Below are 23,308 nucleotides of genomic sequence, written 5' to 3'. Positions count from 1 at the left end.
CTTTTGAATCCTTTTGTACCATGATTTCCATTCAGGATTTATACTTGTGATGTGATTCAGTGGTACGTTTGTACTTTTTTCCCATCCTGCTGCCGCCATTCAGAGAGCAAAGAGAAGGAAGGAAGGAAGGAGAAAAGGGAGGAAATGAAGGAAAGGGAAGAAAGGAGAAAAAGAAAAAGGAAGGGAAGGGAGAAGGGAAGAAAAAAGGAAAATGAGGGATGGAAAAGGGAAGGAAAGAAAAGGTAGATAGGAAACAGAGGGAAGGAATTTAGCATTCAGAAATTGTGGCGTAGTGATTTGAACTTCAGACTATGACTCTGAACACACTGGGTGACTTTAGGTAAGTCACATTGTCTTAGCCTCAGATGAAAACAAAGACAAGTCCCCATTAACTAAATCTTGACCAGAAAACTCTGACAGGTTTGCCACCACAAGACAGCCACCCAGCCCCTATTTAAGAACCTCACAATCCAAGGCAGCATTTTCACCAGCAGTTTTTCGCAGTTTTAGGAGGGCACAGGGAAATGGCATTAAATGCTCAAGCTTTGTAAGAAATAAATGCAACCAGACTTAAAAGTCAATTCAGGTAAATCACTCAACAACCCTGTAAGGGAGATTAATAAACACTGAGTTTCTTGAAGGAATGTAGATGTGTCGTGCATCTCATAAGGAAAGTGGTTGTGAAAAGTATTTTTTTAAATGTACATCTGCTGTGTTCTACAAACACGTTTGAAGAGATGAGACAAAACGGCAGATGAAGTGAAACTCACATTTATTTGATTAAACAAAAATAAAATAAACTGCATAGAAACTTTTTAAAGTCCAGAGAGACCATGACTTTGTTTTAAGGCTGCCAGTAGCTGATACATTGTCTCCTTGCTACATCCTCCAGCCTTCTCCATGGACCACAAAGATACATTCAGAAGCCTCCATTAAACACACACACATTCTAAGATTTTTAGCCCCTTTAAAGAAAACTTGTGCCTCACCTGACCTGCTTTACTCTGCAACGTTTGGAGTTCAAAACACCAAGGGACCAAATTTTTAAAAGGGATTTCAACGGGGAGGAAATACAACTGTCTTGCCCAACCCTGGAAACGATATACCTAAAAACAAAGCTTGTTCGGCTGGCTGTACTTTTTCCTAGTAAACATACAATAAAAAGCAAAGTATATAATAAGTCAAGTACGTAACCTAAAAACCAACCAGCTCAAGAGAAATGAATTTTCCAAGGGCAAGCATACTCTTGAGTGCTCCCTCAACAGGGTGCATATTTATTTAAAAGCAAACATCTTGTTTGACAAAAAGTGGATTTACAAATATGGAAGAATTTAATCTGCAGGGGATTTTTTTCTATACTAGTTGTTGGAAATGTATTTTTTTTTTCTTGGTCTTAGACCAACCACTTAGTGTTTAGGCACATAAAAATACTGGAAATATTTTTTAAAGTAACAAGTTGCACTATTACTAGCCTTTTTTAAAGAAGTACCAACATCTGAGCAGATGCACAGCAGGTGAGGCACAATACAAGCAATAACACATACAGTAAGAAAAGTCACCATCTGTCTGGATGACGGAGTACACGTTACATCAAGTTTGTAAAAGTCATAAATGGGAAGGGCTAAAAAAATCTCTCCCTGGGAAAGAAACTACAGAGACTGAGAAATACTCTACAATCCTACAAAATAACTTCTTACTGGTTTGGTGGCGTAAAGAACACTACCTATTCTATTACATACACTTAACATTCAGTCACCAAAGCTCTGACAAAGGAGCTTCGAGCAAAAGAAAAAGGCAACCTGAGTTTGTAAGTTGATACAATCACTGAAAAGGTCTAAGACCATGCAGGTAACACAAAGTTTTTTCCCCAATTTTTTTCCTGAAGAACCATTACTGGTTAAATGCCAACGGGGAAAAAACAATGCCATCCGATCTTGGCTTGTTAACCCGTAAGATTACTGAAACACAACACAAAAGGTACACAAGCCACTGAAACATCTACCAGGTACAACATGGCATCATCACTAGTGGTTTTCTGTACCCATTTCTTCAACGTCTCTTATAAGTAAGTCAGAGGAAGAGGCAGTACTCCGTAGTGTGCCAAAACCCACAGTGTGCTTCTCATCTAGCTCTGCTGTCCATGAAAACCATGGACAAAAGGATTCAGTCTAAGCTGCCTTTGGTATGAACATAGTAATACTACCTCTAAACGTTCCATTTGAACCAAAACTTGGTAACTCCCAGTCTCATTCTCTTCCATCATATGCAATACTCCGAATGTAGGAGAATTGACACTGCATCCTTGCAATGGAATCTCCCAACTACCAAGGAGAGGTTTCACACTGGGTCTATCAAGTTTCTAGAAAATTGCTTTTCAAGAATCTTCTTCTAGATATGAATCCTTCCACCTCTTGTAGAGGAGACCTCTAATCACACAAACACTACAAGTAAGAACCAGCTCATCTGCTGTGGTGGAAACAGGTATCTGCCTAACCATAGGTTCCCTTAGTGTTTCTTATTTACACTTTCCATAACTGCAACCAAACATTTATAGAGAAATGCAGCCATATGCATATGCTTTAAAGTATTTAAAATGTATATCCACTGGGGAGAGGGCCTTAGCTGTATACAATCAATCCCATTTCCCCTTATATTGAAAACCCACTTTCTTCTAAGACATTTTGTTATTTGTTTTGAGGTAAATGCTGTGCTTTTTTAAAATCTAAAAATGAGGTAGAATTTTTATATATCTATATATATAAATTCAGGCATCATGTATCACAGCAAACTGAATTCCGCTGCTTTCCTGAGTACTTAAGAAACAGAAACAGTGACAAATGCAAGTACCAGTGTTTACTTTTTTACACAGCTCCAAACTCTGTGTATATGTGTGTGTGTGTGTGTGTGTGTGTGTGTGTGTGTGTGTGTGTGTGTAAGTAAAGATATTTAAAAAAAACATCCTATTACCTTTTGGCACCATTTGGACATAGTCATGTTAAAAACAGCAACAAAAACAACAACACTACAACAGAACATGCTTTGGCACTTCTTAATTTAAACCAGAGCTAAATATAGGAATCTCCTGACCTTCAGAAGAAATCAGAGATATGGCTAAAATCAAGCAGAGATTCCTCTTCAATAAATTAAGTTTGGCTTAACTAACTAAAACAGACATCACCAGTCTTAGGCCATTCTATTGGAAATTGCTATAAATCCCACCGCAATCTCATTAACTTCAGGAATCGTATAATTTACGGGATACTTCAGGGCGCCATTGCATCCTATATTCAGGTTTCCTCAATTTGAAAATTGGATATAGAATCTCTTTTGAGGTACTGCTGCTTAGATCAGGAATTCTTACTGGGCTTAAAACAGAAAGGGGGAGAAAACTGAGTTAGCAAAACATTCAAAAGTTGATTCAGGATGGGGTAATCATTTGACAAAGATTATCTGGGGCAGAGCAAAAAAACAACAGCCCCAAAACAACAACAACATGTGTATCATAACTCAGATTCAAATACAGTTAGTGCACATCTAATTTCCTTTAATAGAAAGTATTTTATGACCCCACTTTGTGTCCTGATCCGAATTTAACAGTTTGATAGACTGTGTTTACAGTTTTAAAAAATCACTATGTAGGACTCCCTGACCGTTCTACCCTCCATCTCTCTATATCTAAATTACCTAATAAGCCCATGAACATGAAACCAGATAGACTTTAAATGCTGTCAGTTATATATCCAATAAAAACCAAGCCCCTGAGGGGCATTTTATGTTGGCATTAAATGTTTCCTGTATTATTACGCTACTTAGCTTCATAGCATTATAAACACCTTTATGTCAGAAGCTACTCTAATACTTTTAAGTGGGATAACATGTGCTTCGCACTACCTTCTCTGGTAACTGTACAGAGATTCACTCTGGGTAGATACACAGCAGCATTTTAAAATATTTTTAATATATATGCAAGCTAGAAACACTTTTAGAAATACCCTTTTTGGTAGTTATTCCTTTGTGCCAAAGCAGCAGATTTGTAGTTCTGCCAGCATAGTCATGGAAAAAGAAAAACAATGTTAACAACATTCTTCCCTATGCTTGTATGCCGCAAACACATTCAAAATCATGACATTCAAACAAAGATTCCACTCGACCAGGGCTTGAAATCATGCAGCTGTCCAGGAACTGGATTGCAATACTCACAAGCCTAACCAGTCTTGCCAATAGCAATAAATGTTTGGAGTTGCAACCTAACAACATGGAGGACTTCATAATTCCTACCTTTATGCTCAATAGTAGCTGGCTGGAGGTGGGAGAGAATGGCACAAAGATCTGATCAGAAAATAGGGGAAATAGTAAAAAAAAAGGGGGAAAAATGTTTGCCTAACACACAAGACACAAACACACACACAAACAGGATTCTGCCAACTCTACAATTAAAGCTTTTAAACCAATTATCTTTGGTAGTCATATCAGGAAAACTAACTTGAGTAGCAAATAAAATTCTCAAACTGAAATGCTGTCACAATTTGATGATATGCTGGTCTCACAATAAATGTGGATACAAAACTGGAAGCACAGCACTGTCTCCAGAGGTACATGGGACTGGCATGATGCGCAAGCCCCTCCTCTGACTGCAACCATTTTGGACAAACATCCTGCAGAAAGCACGCCAACTTCCCTGTCTCAGAAGGTGAGGCGATGGCAGGATGAATATTAGTGTTCTTAGTGAAAAAGAATACAACTTTCAAGTATAATGCACAGAAATACATTTTTGGTGCAGGTGAAGATATGAAAGCCATGTCCACTGATTCCATCTCCCTACCCCATAAAGCTTCATCAACTACATCAGATGGAACAGTCTGCAACATCATTACTTCTGGTGGACTAGCAGGACAGTGGTTCTGTCTAGCTAGACAGAACCACTGCCCAATTAAATCATCTAAGTCTGGATTTTTCCTTTAAAAATAACGTACTTTACACCTAAAAGACTGACATCATGTTCATGGCATATTTTACACCTACATCTCTCTCTCTCTCTGGTCAATGAGAATGTTGGCATTCTCTACCTCTGTATTGACCAAAGGCCCTCCAGGTCTACTGAACCCTCACCCCTGTGCCTTCGGAGAGTGGTGGCTATAATCCCACAGCCAGACACAAAATAATTCTTTGAGACCTCCAGAGATCCCCAGCAGCAGTAATCATGTCGTGACTGGCTATAGCAGTGATTCTCAACCTGCAGGTCCCCAGATATTTTGGTTTTCAGCTCTCAGAAATCCTAACAGCTGGTAAACTGGCTGGGATTTCTGGGAGTTGTAAATCAAAATACCTGGGGACCCACAGGTTGAGAACCACTGGGCTATAGGAACAAAGCTAGATGCTTCTCCCATCTCCCGTTGTTCTCATCAGGCACAGACTGGCCATGGGGTATGTGGACTGACTCTATAGTATACCTGGAGACTGATGAACAGTCAGCTATACTGCTGGGCCATACAGGATTCTGGCCACTGTCTGTAAAAATATTTCTCATGTTCTCTGAAATAGGGTTTCTACAACACGTAGAAACACAATGTTTACGACTAACACTAGAAATGCTAAGTCAGTTCAAAATCTCTCATCAATTCTATATCATTTCTGGAGCATATGATTCGCTGGAGGAAGATTCATAAGCTCTCAGCTTTGCATATGCCGCAGTCCAATTCATGAACTGAGCAGCCTACAGCTAAACATTGCTCTCTAGAAAAGCAAGGAAAGTGCAACTCACAACATCTTTTGTTTGCACAGAAACCCTTGAATACATATCTCTGGGCAGAGTTAGCTGGCAAACATTTCTGCCTTGATGTTATATCATCATAGCTCACTTTTCCTTGCTGATGATGTTGTAGGATGAATATAAAAAAGGAGAAAAGTCTCATTGCTGTAATGAAAACATTCAGACCACATTATCAGCACTTCAGATCTCCAATCAGGAGCCTGGAGGAGACATAATAACACAAAACAAATGTGTCTCCTGGTCTTGACATAGGTCCTAAGCACCCGAGCTACAATCCACCACACATTTGCTCCTCGGCAAATCCCGAATTCCAATCAAAAGGACTTGCTTCTAAAAATATGTAGTTTAAAAGGGCATCATGCAAACTGGTGAGAATAATGACACACAGAAGGAATCACATTCCTATGACTTGGGACAAAAAAGTTCAAATCTGAAGCTTCTTGGAGAAGTATAAGAATCCACAACCTTTTCAGTGCTAAACTTTGTGGATGACTAAATTCAAAACACTCACTAGCTTTGTTCTTAAGATACTGCACCCCCATTTTACATGGCATTCTTTGGCGCTGGAACAAATGAGGTAGGGTTTAGGGTGGCTTCATTTCCACAATCTCTGCTGCAACAGAGGAAGGCTACATGGGTGGATATCATATGCAGAAGTTAAATTTAAAAGGGATTGTTGGGGAGGGGGCTGAGGAAGGCAAAAAAGATTAGTTACTATGAAAATGTTTTCCTTCATCTGGCATTTCTGAAACACACCCTGAATATCCAAAATGTCTGCTATCTGTTATTTAAACCAGGAAAATATATATATATATATATATATATATATATATATATATATATATATATATATATATAAAAATAACTCTTGATAGAGTGACACCTTTACATAACAGAATTCTTCTACACAACATTTCAAAACAGAAGAAAGGGAAAACTAGGCTGAAACATTTGACTCACTGTCTATCATTATGTGTTGTAACTGCCACAGACAGGCGTAGTGTAAAGGGAAGTGAATTCTTTTTGGAAAACAAAATCCTGAAACAAAGATCATGAGAAAAATACAAACTCAAAAGTGAAGTCCGCATTCACCTTTGACCAACAACCACTCCAAAGGTCTCCTTTTGACATCAGGAAGAGCTTATATTTGTGCATTAGAGTTTCATTAACCTTTCCTTACACATTCGGCCAAGGCAACAGCTCCACAAGTTGCCAATTGAGGTAACTTTTGAAGATCCCAAATGTGGAGAACATCATTGTCCAGCAGCAGTACATAGGGCCGCTTTCCCTCCACATGGGCAACTCCCTCCTGGGTCCTCCTCACACATGGATTACATTCACCATGTCACTCTTTCACCAGAGTCCAAAGCCGCCAAATAAGAAGTTAAGCATATAACATTTTGTGCATTCTTAAATGGTTGCCGTCGTCTTGTGGAGTTACTGCATTTCATTTTTCAAAATATACATGCAAACAAATAAAATTAAACAAGAACCTAACCCCTCCCCGCCACCCCAGTGAACCCCACCCCACTTCAAAAGACCAAAGCCTTCTGCTAAAGACACTATGTCGAACAGTATGTCAAATGCACTGAGGTATTTAAAAAAGGAGAACAAGGAAAGAGTTCTCTGCTGCAGCAGCACCTAAAACACACAATCTCCTTTACTCCCCTCCAAAAAAAGAACCCACCCACAGTATGAACAAAACACAAGAGCATTAAAAATACCTAACACTACTATTTTTTTTTCTTTTTAAAGATGAGTGTGTGCCTTCTTGGCAGAACCTACAGAATTTATCACATAAACCAGCTAAATGTGCACAGAAACATGTTTTTTGCATTAATGTCCCATCCAGGGAAAAGAGGCTTAATTTTAAACTGCACTGTGTATACTGTGGAGGTAAAAGAACGCAAAGATAATGAGGTAGATAAGAGTTCATAACAACACCACAGGTCCACTCCCTGCAGATAAAAAGGGAAAGTACATTCATCTATAAAAATTAAAGATGAGGTAGGTTTGAACTAACATTGTAATATTTTGAACATGTTTGTGTGTGTTCTCGTAAAAGGATTTTTTCCCCCTGAGACAGACTTTTTGTAGTACAGATAAACACAGATTAGAAAACAAGAATTCGATTGTTTCCAAAGTCAACCACAACAACCATGCCATCTGGGGTGACTGTAATACCTGAAGGACGGTCCATCTGACCAAAGCCACTTCCCTGAGTGCCAAATTTGCATAAAAAACTACCATTTGGCTCAAAGATCTGCACACGATGGTTCCTGGAATCTGCCACAATGATACGGCCTTCCTGATCAACTGCCACACCCTGCGGGCGCAAAAACTGCCCATTGCTCGTGCCTTCAGACCCTAGGAAGCGGGCTGACTGACAGTCTGGATGTATGACCAAGAGACGATGATTGTTGAAATCTGTCACAACTAGATGGCCTTCGTGATTGAATGTCACACCTCTTGGGGAATCAAAGTGCTTCCAGAGTGCTCCTTCAAAGCCATACTTATTCAGGAACACTCCGTCAGGACCAAAGAGCTGAACTCGATGATTCCTTGTGTCGGACACCAGGATTTTTCCCTCAGAGTTTACTGCTACATCCCATGGGTAATTGAACTGCCCGTTCTTGGTTCCTTTCTCCCCAAATTTCAGAATGAACTGGCCATCAAACGTGAAGATCTGGATGCGATGATTGTCCTTGTCTGCCACTATGATCCTCCTTGATGAATCTGAGGCAACACCAGCAGGCCTATCAAACTGGCCGGGCCTGGAGCCCAAGGTGCCAAACTTATGATGGAAAGCCCCACAAGGCTTAAAGACCTGGATGCGGTTATTGCTTCGATCAGCAACAATAATATAGCCTTCTTTATCTACACTCACACCCCAGGGGCGGCACAATTTCCCATCACCATCTCCCTCACTAGCAAAACAGAGCCCTGGCAGTCCAATGCCAACATAGCTGCGGCCCGATTTGACGGTGACTTTGAAAGGGCTGTTTTCTATATGCTGGTTGCACATCATGACTGAAATGAGGTGTTCCCCTTCCATCTGTGGCCTGTAATTGATCATATAGGTCCCATTCTGCTGGTCACCAATATCTGCTCCAAAGAGATTCCCATCCGGTCCCATGACAACAGCAGAGATCATGTCTCCCCCAGAACGCCGCAGCTCCCCGTCGTGGTCATAGCCGATCACTGTGAAAGAGGCTACTTTGCCTTGAAGTGCACGTTTGAGACCTTCCCCAGTGGCTTTGGTCAGAGGAGCGAAGGCCCCACTGCTGACAAACCCCATAGACTTGATGGCCATATACAAAGCCTGGTCGGGAGGCGTGAACATGACCCTGTCATCCTCTTGAGGCTGCAGGAAGCCTCTGACATTCTTCAACTCCTGAACCTGAGCAAGCATTCGGTCCCGAGCCAAGAGGATATCCATGTTCCGACCCTCCTCTAGGACTTGTTGGACGGCACTGATGGTGTTGTCTAGCTTGTTCAGGTTTTGACGTAGTTTTTCCACCTGAAGGTAGAGTGACTTCGCTTTGACTTGGCGAATTTTTTCCACCTAAAACAAAGATCATTGCATACATTTAAACTATCAATTGCATTGACCACACAGCAGGTGCACACATGAATATATATTTGGAGTTGTGAAGGATATAAACATATTTCTGATGGTTTTGATAAATTCATCATAATAATTCATCAAAATAATTTTTGTTTAGTAGAAAGGAGAGTCTTACTTTTATGGGAAAATGAGGGTTTGGAATATTGGATATTTGTTGCATGCTATCTTCCTGGAAACAATGTAAAACTGTTTAAAAAGATACTATCTTAATAATATAGTCTTCTTATATTGCTATAAATGTTCAAATATTTAAAAGAAAAAAGAGGAAAGGACCAGATGAAAAATGCTCAATCCAAGGTGCTGGAAGTTTTGTCTGGGGCAGAATGCATAATTGTTTACAGATGCATTCACCTCACACAAGGAATTATTACATATCTACCTACTGACCCTGATTTCTCAGGTAGTGTCTTTCCACAATGACCTAATCTGCAGGCTGAATATTAAGAAAAGGAGGAGGACAGCTGAAGGTCATTATGGTCTCCACAATTCATTTGCAGACACAATGAGAGGAGAAACAACAAAACAAAATGTCTGGGAGGACCAATGAATAAAAGAACACAGAATGTAAGCATATCACAAAGCTCACCTGTCTTCTTCACAGAGGTAATTGTGATCAAAACTGCTTTTTAAATTATTGGAGTATACAGGTAGTAAGAATTCAAAGAGTTTATTTATGAACTGTACCAAGACTATCATTAAGACCAAGCCAAAAAAAGTTGGAGTAAGTGAAGTACAGGTGGATCAGGCTTTTAAGAAATTTTTTATTAACAAGCCACTAAATAATGAAGAACCTGAACACTAGAACAAGGCAGATAAGACAAAGTGAGGCAAATCTTTAAACTGAAGGAGGGATTGGAAAAGAAGAGCAAAATTGAGACAACTGAAAAAAGCAAAGGCTTCCACACAGCCATATAACCCAGAATGAAGGCAGAAAATCCCACAATATCTGCTTTGAACTGAGTTATCTGAGTCCATACTACCATATATTCTGGTTCAAAGCAGATAATGTGGGATTTTATTCAGTTCGGTGGAAGGGGCCTTTGAGGCATCACAGAGTAGTCTTTATTCAAAACACATCAGCAAGAGAGACTCTTTGATTTCACTGTCCCTGCTGGGAAATCCATTTTGGTATGGTCCTCTCTGAAAATACTGAAAACTACCAGACTTCTTTCTCTCAAGACGAACAATTTCCACAGGTCCACAGGCAAACAACAAAGTATTGCAAGCCTTATTTTGTTCACCCTGAATACTATGCTGGGATTGTCTGTCACAATCTTTATACCCCTCTCATGAATGTTCTGCTCAAAAACTAATAAGAGCTGTAACAACCATTGGCACATTTATGAGGAAGCCACTTTGGATATTTATGTAGACAAACAGAACTCCCTGAAAGGACTAGCCCATTATTATCATAAGGCTGAAATCAGTACAAAGACGAACTATGATGATAAAAATGGACAACCTCATCCCTCCTGATCTTTCTGAAAGTGTGATGGCTGTCAGCATCATAGTCTAAAAGATGTAGATAATTCACATTTGCAGAATGTGGGACAGCTGTCTGGCAAAATGCATCACTACAGTGATGGCAGCTACAAGGTTCAGCAATCGTTGGGTTAAAGGACCACAGAAACTGGAGCATGGGTGACAACAAGTGCAAAGTCGATCAGTTTTTACTCTTCAATCTGATGAAGAAGAGGCAAGAGCAAAAAGGTAATATATTTTCACTAAGCTTAACAGACTGCACAGATTGTGACTGGCAGGTGTCTAAGCTAACATATGTATCAAAATCTGTCAGAAACACATGAATGAGTTAAAAGTGCATTCTGAAGAGAACAAGACCACCTAAGATGTTTTGAATGGTGTAAAAGAAACATGCTGTGAGAGGGACTGACCATGCAAATATAGGTTCTTTGTCTTAATAAGCCCCGTTTCTTATAGAAGTAATAGCCATTTACCTGCTAAAAAGTTACTTAGCTCTAGAATGTGACTGTATGTGGCTCTGAGCAGAGATGCAAAGTCCATATGTGCGAGTCAAACAAAACAGAAAGCCACCTAGGCTAATGCAGGTGCTTCTAACCCATTTGCTAAGAGATTTATTTGTTCGTTGACCATATAAACAAACATGCTATGAATGTTTATCAGCCTTTTATTTTTACCTTCCACAGCAGCTCACATTCTCTTTCTTCTAGGGCCTTCTTGTGTCTGGATGTTACTGCCTTCACTTCAGATTGTACCATCTTGGCCTTCATCTCAACTTGTTCTGCTACAGCTTGGGCCTGCTCGATACTCAGCTAGAATGAGCGGGGGGAAAACATTGCTTAGTCGGAAGGAAGGAAGGAAGGAAGGAAGGAAGGAAGGAAGGAAGGAAGGAAGGAAGGAAGGAAGGAAGGAAGGAAGAATATAACACCCAGGGCATTAATCATGTAAACAAGTACAAAATGATGACCCTACATTTCGACACAGCATGTGCAAGACTTGACCCGGTTAACCCCATGTCTTAGGATAGGCAAGAAATTTCCACATTGTATTTGCAACTATGCTAAAAGCAAAAACCTAGTCTAGGCACAGACCTCCTCATTTGTAGGTTTAAGTTCAGTGGATCTGAATATTCATGTATTTGATTAATATGTTCTCTCTAGGTCCTCTAGCTTGATTCTTTGATCAATCTCTGGGAAATGTTGACTACCAAGGTGTGCTAGAGGACCTATGAATTCCTAGAAAGGCGTTCTCTCAAGTTAAAAAACATGACTTTTTAATTCACAAGTTTTACACTTTCACAGGGGTCCTCTGCCCCTAACCACTACAAAAACTCTTCATACAGTTTACTCATTTTTTTGTTTACAATTACCACTAATTCTCAATCACAAATAAATATGATTAAAATCCAGAGAAATCTGAACGTGAGCCTAAGTGTTGGGCTCAAAGCTCTCACGAAGTCAAGCCAAACTGTTTCTGAAGATGAACAAGATTTCAAAGGTTATAGAAGTCTAAAACTGCATTTTAAAGAACACCTAATGTTTAGATTTATGAGCAAAAGTATGCATGGCTGACACAGTTAGATACAGAGAAAGCAATTTAGGGAAAGTAAGAATGCAAGCCTATAAGTTTATACCCATTGGGAATCCATTATTCCCTTGAAGAACTGTAGAAAATAACAATTTGTTAGTGAAGTAAATATTTTCATGTAGTTTTCCATTCTAAATGAAAAAAGACTGGGGGTGGGAGAACCTCATAAGAGTAATTTCAGAAAGCGTGAAAATTGGTGAATGATCCTCCACCTCAGGTCCAGGACTAGCTCCCCAGCTTGCAGATGTTCCTTCACAAAGATGGAAATTTCACAAGGTCATTTAATATATCTTATCCAGAGACCTACTGAGCAACTGAGTACCAGGCTTTGTCAGAAAAATCAAACAGTGCAAACAGACCACTCCTCCCTGGCGCATTCAAAAGATCAAGTGTTTCTTTAAAGAGGCTCCATCGTGAGAAGTTACATGACATTTTAAAAAGTCTTTTTAACAAAGCAAAAATACTGTCTCCTCATTTATATGATCTATCAATAACACACAGCAGAAAATATAGCAACTGTCTTAGCCTTCTTCCCTCGATACAAGGCTGTTTTATTCATGTAGCAAATTTAAGTTTTTCCTGAACTTTATCTTTCAATATGTGAGGATTCACACATTTAAATGCTTCCCCAAAGGCAGATCAATAGTATTGTGCAGAAAACGAGTGTTTCAGGCAATACTTTGCCCTAATCTTCTTTCCTCTGTGTTCTTCTGTTTCTAGAAGTTTGCATGGTACTTTCAAAACGTGGAAATCCCTCCACTCTGCACACTGAAGTGGAAGTAGTCCAGAATAAACTTTATCATTTTGTTCATCTGTATGGATAAAATAAGTCAAAGTACTTGGAGAAAGCTTATGTTTTGTTCAAAACAACTGTAACGACTTCTGCATATTAGCTTCTTCTTCTTCTTATATTTTTTTTTTGAAATAGTGGTATGTTTTTTCTTATATCTTCTTCCCCTGGACAATGCTCAGGCTTTGCACTCTTTAGAGGTGTTCCTCCATATCCCATTACCAAAAAGAGGTGTGGCAAATGGGAATTATAATTAGAACAAGCTGCAGTTAGGTCAAACACATCCAAACATGGTTTAGTTTTACATTCAAACGAAGCCAATAATATCGATAGATTTGTCAGTATTGAGCTTTAATTCCCAGTAACATTGGATGAATTCCTAATTAAGTTGCTATGTGTTATGCCACTAACTGCTATTAGCCATATGGGTTGAGGCTTCTGGGAGCTGAACTCCAAAACAGCTGGTGGATCAAAGGTTGCAAGCACCAATATTAACTTTTCTGAGAATCTACGTCTTTAATTTTAATTTTAATCTTATCTTCATAGTTTCTCCCCTAAAGTAATGGGTATGTAGCATTCAGGGACTGTAAGTGCACATACTCTGATATTCTGAAGCTCCAATGGCTTTCTCCTTTTTTGCTTTTTAAAGTGATTTTTATTAACTCTAGTGCCAGCAGATGGGGCTGTTTGGTGAGAACATCAGGGGTTTCACCAGTTCAAAATCCTGTAAAATATATACAAAAATGCACCCAGTAAGCAGGATGGTGACAATCTTTCCTAAGTTCTGATGATCCAAGATCTATTGTGCTTTTCATCTTCTATTTCAATAACCAGCAGAATATGACCTATATGACAAGATAAGTTTCTGACTGCATTTTTTTTCCATTTCAAGATGAGCTAGACCAGTTAAACCTATTCAGCAGCATATGTCTAAGAAACAAGGCTGAGTGTCTATAAAGGAATCATTTTTGGGTTGTTTACCAATATAAAGGAAACAGTTCTGATGCACCAGTTTCTGAAACACTGAGATGACTGGATCACTTCCCAGAAACCATACTTCGGAAGCGCATTTCAGCCACCCATGACTTCGCTAGTGTTATCAGAGAGATTTATTATAAAGGTAGTTCAGAAGAATTAGCAAGATGATGGGAAAAAGAAAAAAATAGGACCTATGATCCAAAAGTTTATTCAAACATTCACAGTTTGGACCGTCTCTCTAGATTCCTTTCTCCTTCCCCACGAAAGCAGTGACAAAGAGAAGATGAATCAACAGTCTAGTTATTACAAATTTTCAAGTTTCACACAGAGAAAAATTTAGTTTACATGCATGTGTAAATTTTCAGTTGGAAACAATTCTGGAAATCTTGGTGCCTTAGGCAAGTAAGATAGAAAGAAACTGGTATCTTTCCACTGAAATAGAAATTAACATATTCCCCTTCATCTTGTGCCTTAGCAGTTTGGTAGGATTTAAATAAATGCTGTTATATCTATAAATCAATGTATATTAGGAGTTATTACTTTTATTTATATCCTTCTCCAGCCCCTCCCCTCAAATCAACTCTAGGCAGCTTGAAATTTTTAAAAAATACAGAACAGTAGAGTACCGGCATGGTGGGTGCACAGCTCAAAGTTGACCATATAATCATTGTGGAGGCACTTGATATGCTAGAGTCCTATGCTTCCAAATAAAGTTTTGTCTAATTCTATCTGCAATTTCACATTTCCCCAGAAAGTCCAGGAACATTTCCTTTGCACATATGGAGGTTATACTGTACCACAATAACTTTGTTAATCCTTACAGTTCCATGCATCAGAAGAGCTACTTCTTTGGAAGCTTCATCATTCGATATGTATTGATAGTGGTCTCTTTGTGACCCAAATGAAAACAGAAGCCAACTGCAGGAGCAGGATTTTTAAGGTGCAGGATGTATTAAATATAAAATGTATTGACTGATTACTACTACTACTCTGATTAAATGTACTATCTATTGGCAACTGCTACAACAATTCATCATCCATTCCAGGCCTGGGGAATTTCAGGACCAGTTACAGTATCAGCAGTTTCCCCCATGCTAAGTGTGCACTCACCTGAATGGCTTGGCGTCCCTGTTGAGCATCAGCTAATAGCTGAATGGTTAGAGTTCGAGAGTCCTGCAAAGCATCTTGGAGGTAGATAAAGCTGTGACCCACATGTCGTTCCATGGTACATTCCCGACAGATGGGGACAGAACACGTGTCACAATAAAAATGCAGCACCTGCAAGAGAGAAGGTTTAGGAAAACGTCTAAGAAGAGAGCCAAAGATTAAGAAGTTGCTTAGTAATTATAAAAGTCCCACGGCAATGCATACCCCTAACAATAATTATCACTTGTAAATGGTAGTGGGCTAGCAGTGGTGCCAGAAGCTTCTTTCTAGAAACCAAAGTTACTAATCCAAGGAAGAGATTGAATATCTTCTCATACCAATTCTCCCATTATGATGTATATTCTCTTAATTGCTTTTATATGTATTGAAAGCATTCCTGCTTCATTTTGTTTTTAGTGGGTGATCTTCAAGCAGGCTATTCAAAAAACTTTCTCAAAACCCTGCATCACTAGGATTAATTTATTTATACACTAGTAATTTATAAGACCCATTATGGCACTACATTTCCTTTGTAGTGGTGAGACTGCACACTCCCATGAGGTAAGAAGCTATGCTGATGGTAGCACTGTTACTAATGAACAAGCTTAGAAGAGCAAGTTTCTCATTTATATGAACATCATAAATTGACCTGATTGCAAACAACAACAAACAAATGTTATTTTCACATTTCAGTAATTAAGAAATACAAAAGTTCCTTTGTGTGCAAATGAGCGCGCAAACACAATCACTATGCAATTGATTTTATTGAAATAAATACAGTATGTGATTTGGGAGCCCCCAATGGCGCAGCGGGTTAAACCACTGAGCTGCTGAACTTGCTGACTGAAAGGTTGGTGGTTCGAATCGGGGGAGCAGGTTGAGCTCCCGCTAATAGCCCCAGCTTCTGCCAACCTAGCAATTTGAAAACATGCAAATATGAGTAGATCAATAGGTATTGCTCTGGCAGGAAGGTAACGGCGCTCCATGTAGTCATGCTGGCCACATGACCTTGGAGGTGTCTACAGGCAATGCCAGGTCTTCAGCTTAGAAATGGAGATGAGCACCAACCCCCAGAGTCGGACACAACTAGACTTAATGTCAAGGGAAAACCTTTACCTTTACCTATGTGATTTAAGCATGGACAACTTGTGAGCCATCAGATGTTATTTTTCTGCTACTCTGATCTGTCTTAGCTCATTAAGCCAATGGTAAGGAATGATGGGAACTGTAGTCTATCACTTTCTGAAGAGCCACAAGTTGCCCAGTCTTGCTCTAACTGCATGGCAGATTTACATTTATCCCCAGAGAAACACAAGTAGTTCAAAATGCATAGAATTTGAAACAGTGGGTAAGGGTCAACCAGAAAAAAAGATAATTGCACCAGACATTCCTGAAAGTCACACCCAAAAGTTAGTTCCTCTTTCAAACAAACTGGTAGGTCAGATATTTTCTGCAATGCAACATGTTTAGCCAAACATACTATATGGCGAGAGGAATTTGGGGGAATGCAATAAATGTCAGTAATCTTTTTGAATTCTTTAAAAGAATTCTAGAGATACTTTGTGAAATCTACATTATAATTCAACCCCATGACTTCCCTAACCAAAACACAATCCACAAAGCAATGGTTTAAAAATAAGAATTATGAATATTTGTTGGTGAAAAAAAAATTAACAAATATCCAAGCGTCTCTGAAGTTCACTGTTGCCCTTTGTCAGGAGATAGCTGTACCCTACTTTGCAACACATTTTCACTGAAGAGTGACGCATTAAGAAAAAATCCTTATTCATTTTTAAAGCACTACAGCAGAAAGAACCTGAGGCTGACCAGCCATCGAGTCACATGAATATCACACAATTCTCCTGGTTGTTAAAAGTATCACTCCCACCCCCACCCGGATTCTCTCTCTAGTCAAAAGGGGCCAGCAGAAGAGAAAATGGCGTCAATATGAGCAAGGGTTCAGCCTCAAGCTAAACCTACTATTAACCCGCTGAAACAGTTAATGCCAGAAGCAAAGCTAGGTCAAAGGCCAGAGAGCAGTCCTGTCATGCACATCCAGATGCTGCTTTCTGCAAGAATACAAGGCACAGTGTAGGAGGCACCAAGCCACAAAAGAGAGGGAAAAGTAATCAAAACAATTAACAGATTGTTAAAGAAATCCTTTGGTCCACTGACATATCAAGCAACGCTAGCTCAAAAGTAGCAAGGTTTTCTTCAATGCCAAACATGTTTATTTAATATTAACTTAGAATAAAGGAAAGCATTTTTAAAAATATATAAAAGGTCTTGACTGTAAAAGTGGTTTTTCAAGTTGCCTTCAGGAGTGCAAGGAACTCTTCATAAGCTACCTACTGGAAATGTCTCCAATAATAACTGGGTTCCTTTAATCACAGAAGGCGGTAATAGTCACAGAACCCAATAAATGTATACTAGAGGAACTGGGAACCCCCCCCAAAAACACTATTAAAAACACTGGAACCATCTGCACTGTCTAGTTACTCCCTGAAGTTTCAGTTTTGCAAATTATTTCAAAATAGCAACTATATTTAAAATAAAATAGTAATGGAACAGAAGACTGCTTTTCCAAATAAGTATTTCAGTGGATTCTCACTAAACAATGGCTGTAATTATCAATTTTTACTTTACTCTTACAACTGTTTTATTATTTTGCCGAAATGTCAAATAGGTTGAAAAGTCATAAATATGTGCACACCATTATAAAACAAAATCATTCAAGATGTTTTTAAAACAATATTGGATAGTACCCAGAATCAACAGAAACCAACAGAATAGCAATATTTTAAAGCACAGGTGGACAACTATGGTGGGTATGGAGGCCAATTTTCTTCCCCTGGAGCCCTGGAAGAGTGGTTGGGTATCTTACACAGCTGAAGGTAGCCAGATCTCCACTTCTGGTTTTGAAAAATAGGTGTTTTTCAGATACAAAAAAATTCTAGGAGGAGGGAAGGGACTGAAAATCTATTTTAAAGATGAATTGTCCCAGCCTTACCTTCCTTAAGATCAATTAGTCTTTAAGGTGCTAGCATAGGCATGGGCAAACTTGGCCCCTCCAGGTGTTTTGGACTTCAATTCCCACAATTCCTAATGGCCTCAGGCCCTTTTCTTTTGCCCCTCAGCCACATGTTTCATTTTCCTCTTCCTTTCTTTTTATCCTGCAAGAAACTTACATGTTGATGTCTCTGAAAACTGCAGTTATTGTGTGAATGTGCCTTAAGAAGAGGCATTATTTAAGTATAGAAAGTAATTATTACAAATCATATTCTAATTATTTTATACTACCCTGATTATTTGAGAGAAACTTAGCATCTACTTTTTAAAATATGTGGTTTAATTTTTATATATATAAAAATCTTTTTAACTGCACTTTATGATATTATCCCTGATTTAAGTTTTTTTTCTGTCTTGCCCCCATAAAACAAAGAACAGATATCCAGTCTTCGTAGTTACACATGTGACTTTAGGGTTTTTTTTAGTTATGTGCCTTATGGCAACTCTAAGATGGCCCTATCATGGGACTTTCTTGGCAAGATTTGTTTAAGACATTTTCACTTTATAACTGGGGGTCAAAAAAATCCCGGCCTGAAACCAGGGACACTGTTAGGGAAGAATTCAAAAAGGATAGTATTGATAGGCAAAAAGAAGAAAATTACTCTAAAAGATGTGGGAGTGCACTCTTTCACTTTCAGAGAAAGCCAGTGGCAAATTCCCTCTGAACAAATCTTGCCAAGAAAACGTATTATGGGGTCCCCTTAGGATCACCATAAATCAAAAACCACTTGAAGACACTCCATCACACAGTAACATGAACAGTCCCATCTGATCTTGGAAGCTAATCAGAGTTAGTCCTGGTTAACAGTTGGATGGAAGATAATTAATAAATAACAAGTGCTGTAGGTCATATTTCAGAAGAAGAAACCCACAAAATCAACCCTGAGTATCCTTTCTTAAGAATCCTGTGACTGGTAGTTTGGTGGGTCTCTAAACATCAATGGCTGTGAATTCTAAATATCTCTCCCTAAATCCCAAGGATTGTGTAGAATGGAACCTATACTCTTCCAACTACCTCAATTTGGTAGGAACAGTCCCAATTAATCCTCTATTGTTTCACTTTTCCATATGCTTTTAAGATGTCCCAGTTTCCCCTCTCCTTAGCTTTCTTCAACTGTGGCAAACTGGTTTCAAATCATTGCAACCATATAGACTAAAGATGGGATGAGGTGGGGTGCCAGAGGAGATTTCAAGAATACAGAATTGTTGTATTTGCATGACACTTTGGAATCTGCAGGGCCCTGCCTGTAACAGAACATTGAACACAATATGTCAGTTCTAAGTTGTTCAGCTGCCTTCAGTATTGTCGCTGCACATGTTGCTACCGAAGCTGCCCTACTCATTTTTTCTCTCTTAGGCCAACAACAAATCACATTGGAAGAGGTAAACAAAAGCAAAAGAGTAGATTTTTCTAAACTGTCAAGAGGGACAAAGTTAAGGCAAAGTTACAGTGTATACTACTCTTTTAAATTCCCATTAAGAATGGTCTCCCTCCGATTTGATGGTTTCTTCAATTCCAGGAGCAAAGGCTAAATGTTAACTCCTCCTCCTCCTGTACAATTCAGTGAATAAATTAATCAGACAAAACTGTGATTGTACAATTTGATGTAAATATTGTGGGAGAACTGTAAAAAGCACAGCAGTGTTGCAGAGATGGGACTTTTACTTCCTCCTCTTTCCCACTCCAAAATTTCCTTCCAAGGCATTTCCCATCTGGCTGGGTGTTTTTAATCCAAAGCAACCTTCATCAAAAGAAAAACAGCTAGAGAGAAAATTGTGGATGAGAGGAAGTTATTCCCTTTCGTTTTTCCCAATGCTTAGGTGGGAAAGGCTTCCCTTTCCCACCTCACAACTGGAATAGAGCACAATTTACATTAAGCTTAGGAGTAACTTTTCAGGCAAGTATCAAGCTCTTTGTCTCCTATCTGTCCCATCAACTACCATGATTTCCAACCACCACACTCGATACTAAAAAGGCCATGTTTTCACACTACATTTTAAATACCACACACAGGTTTAAGGCACTCTGTTTAACAAATTACACTCAAAGAAGCATAATGCTTCTGCCTCGGGGGTCTGGAACATTAATAGAAGGGACTATTAAATTCTGAAAGAACTGTTGAAAAATATGCTGTTAATCATAGCATGGTGGAGGGAAAGAAAGTTAGAAGGGAAGTGGAAAAGTGTTCTTTAAAAATCCTGTCTGTAGCACTTTATGCAGAGTGTAGCTTTCGCTATATGCAAAGAAACAGAATGCAAGGTAGTTCTTTTTAACCAAGTTACTATTCCTAAAGTTAAGCTGCAATAGCAATTAATGGAAGCCATTGAGATGGGCAAGTGCTTTTCCATATTCTTCTAGGAGTAAACATCCTTTTAACATTAAAACAGAAGAATTTGAGACATTAATTTTAAAGCATAATTTGTTTCTGTCACTCATCATAACATTTAAAATGTGACTTATTTATTACATGTTTGCTTATTACATGTTTTTGAAAAGGGCTGACTTATTAGTGTCTTTTCCTTGTGTGTATTCTGGAGGTGCGACCTTAGTACTGGTAAGATAAATGTCACAGAGCTTGTTAAATTAATTTCAAAATGTCTTCAAAATACCAATTAAAAGTAGTTTTTAAAAACTACAAAGTTTTTCCACTAAAGAAAGTAAGGCAATTCCCACTGCTGAAATGCAGCTTCATTATCCTTGTTACAGGGCCCTTTTCCAGACAGGCCCTATATCCCAGGATCTGATGCCAGTTTTTCCAACAAGCACATATTTTCTGCCTCCTAACCAACAAATGGGGAATCATTTTTCATGTGAAGTTTACTTGCTGTTCAGCAAAAACAGCAATAATTTGGTATGATCTCTTACAATAATTTATTGAAATGAAACCTTGTTTTCTACAATCCTTCATATATGGGTTTGATCATTCCCCACCACCAGGATTCCTCAAAACAGAGCAGTTGAAAAAGAAAGTATATAAAACTAATACATAACCATGTAGCACTGCCTTATAGTCAGTGACTATTCTGCCACCTGAACTATAGGCAACATTTTATAAATAAGTTGTAACACACAGTAAGCCACAAATAGCCACAGTAAGAACAGATCACGGAACAACAGACTGGTTCAAGATTGGGAAAGGAGTGCGGCAGGGCTGCATACTTTCACCCTCCCTATTCAACTTGTACACAGAACACATCATGCGACATGCGGGGCTTGAGGAATCAAGGCCGGAGTTAAAATTGCTGGAAAAAACATTAACAACCTTAGATATGCAGATGATACCACTTTGATGAATGAAGGTGAGGAGGAGCCAAGAAGCCTTATCACCCAAGGTGAAAGAAGAAAGTGCAAAAGCTGGGTTGCAGTTAAACATAAAAAAACAAGATTATGGCAACCAGACTGATTGATAACTGGCAAATAAGAGGGAGAAAACGTGGAGGCAGTGACAGACTTTATATTTCTAGGTGCGAAGATCACTGCAGATGCAGACTGCAGCCAGGAAGTCAGAAGACGTTTACTTTTTGGGATGAGAGCAATGGCCAACCTTGACAAAATAGTGAAGAGCAGAGACATCACATTGGCAACGGAGGACCGCACAGTGAAAGCAATGATATTCCCCATAGTAACCTATGGATGCGAGAGCCGGACCATAAGGAAGGCTAAGCGAAGGAAGATAGACGCTTTTGAACTCTGGTGCTGGAGGAAAATCCTGAGAGTGCCTTGGACCACAAGAAGGTCCTACCAGTCCAACCTCCAGGAAATAATGCCCGGCTGCTCACTGGAGGGAAGGATATTAGAGGCAAAGCTAAAGTATTTTGGCCACATCATGAGGAGACAGGAAAGCTTGGAAAAGATCACAATGCTGGGGAAAATTGAAGGAAAAAGGAAGAGAGGCCGACCAAGGGCAAGATGGATGGACGGTATCCTTGAAGTGACTGGGTTGACCTTGAAGGAGCTGGGGGCGGTGACGGCCGACAGGGAGCTCTGGCGTAGATTGGTCCATGAGGTCACGAAGAGTCGGAGATGACTATACGACTGAGCAGCAGCAGCAGCAATACACATTGAAGACATCAATGAATCCATATAGACGAGCATATGGATTGTGGAGCCCCCAGTGGCAGTGGGTTAAACCGCTGAGCTGCTGAACTTGCTGAGTGGAAGGTCAGCAGTTCGAATCCAGGGAGCGGGGTGAGCTCCCGCTGTTAGCCCCAGCTCCTGCTAACCTAGCAGTTCAAAAACATGCAAATGTGAGTAGATCAATAGGCACCGCTCCGGCAGGAAGGTAATGACGCTCCATGCAGTCATGCTGGCCAAATGACCTTGGAGGTGTCTACGGACAACGCCGGCCTTTTGCCTTAAAAATGGAGATACGCACCAACCCCCCAGAGTCGGACACAACTGGACTTGATGTCAGGGGAAACCTTTACCTTTACCTATAAACAAGCAACAGCTTAACAGACTGAGAACAGAGGTTTCATTTGTTTTGTTTTTTTAAGGGAGGAAAAGGTTCAAATCCAGAACCAACAATGTAAAGATGTTGATTTACAAAAAAATATTTAATTATCAATCATGACTGTTCAAAGTTATCAGAATTATACAAGTGGTATTACACTGTATTTCACACCTGCTGATATATGAAGACATATCAATACTCAAGTCCCAGGCTTGTTCTGGATAAATAGCATGGCATCTTGAAAAGGAAGAGGCAGAAAAAAGAAGCTGGTATGAATGTGTGTATGTGCCTTTGGGGTGTCTTTCAATTTATGGCCACCTCATAAGAGGTTTTCAATGCTGGTTTTGCCAGTTCATTTACCTGAAGTCTACAGTGTGTGATATTCATTGGTGGTCTCCCATCCCAGG

The 23,308-nt window shown here is 39.4% G+C and overlaps 1 protein-coding gene across 1 annotated transcript in view; it reads right to left on the bottom strand.

Moving 5' to 3' along the window:
- Window positions 1-7,522: 7,522 nt before the first annotated feature.
- trim71 (tripartite motif containing 71) overlaps window positions 7,523-23,308 on the bottom strand; it is a 49,612-nt gene continuing 33,826 nt past the window's right edge. The window contains exons 2-4 of the mRNA XM_003215655.4: window positions 15,343-15,510; window positions 11,555-11,689; window positions 7,523-9,335 (exon numbers count right to left, since the gene is read on the bottom strand). Of these exons, the coding sequence (XP_003215703.2) occupies window positions 7,884-9,335; window positions 11,555-11,689; window positions 15,343-15,510 (1,755 nt within the window). The 3' untranslated portion in view covers window positions 7,523-7,883. The remainder of the gene's footprint in view (window positions 9,336-11,554; window positions 11,690-15,342; window positions 15,511-23,308) is intronic.

Source organism: Anolis carolinensis, chromosome 6 (genome assembly GCF_035594765.1).
Source record: "Anolis carolinensis isolate JA03-04 chromosome 6, rAnoCar3.1.pri, whole genome shotgun sequence".
In the NCBI taxonomy this organism is placed as follows: Eukaryota; Metazoa; Chordata; class Lepidosauria; order Squamata; family Dactyloidae; genus Anolis; species Anolis carolinensis.
The sequence above is the reverse complement of the archived record's forward strand: the minus strand, read 5'-3'. Positions and strand labels throughout refer to the sequence as shown.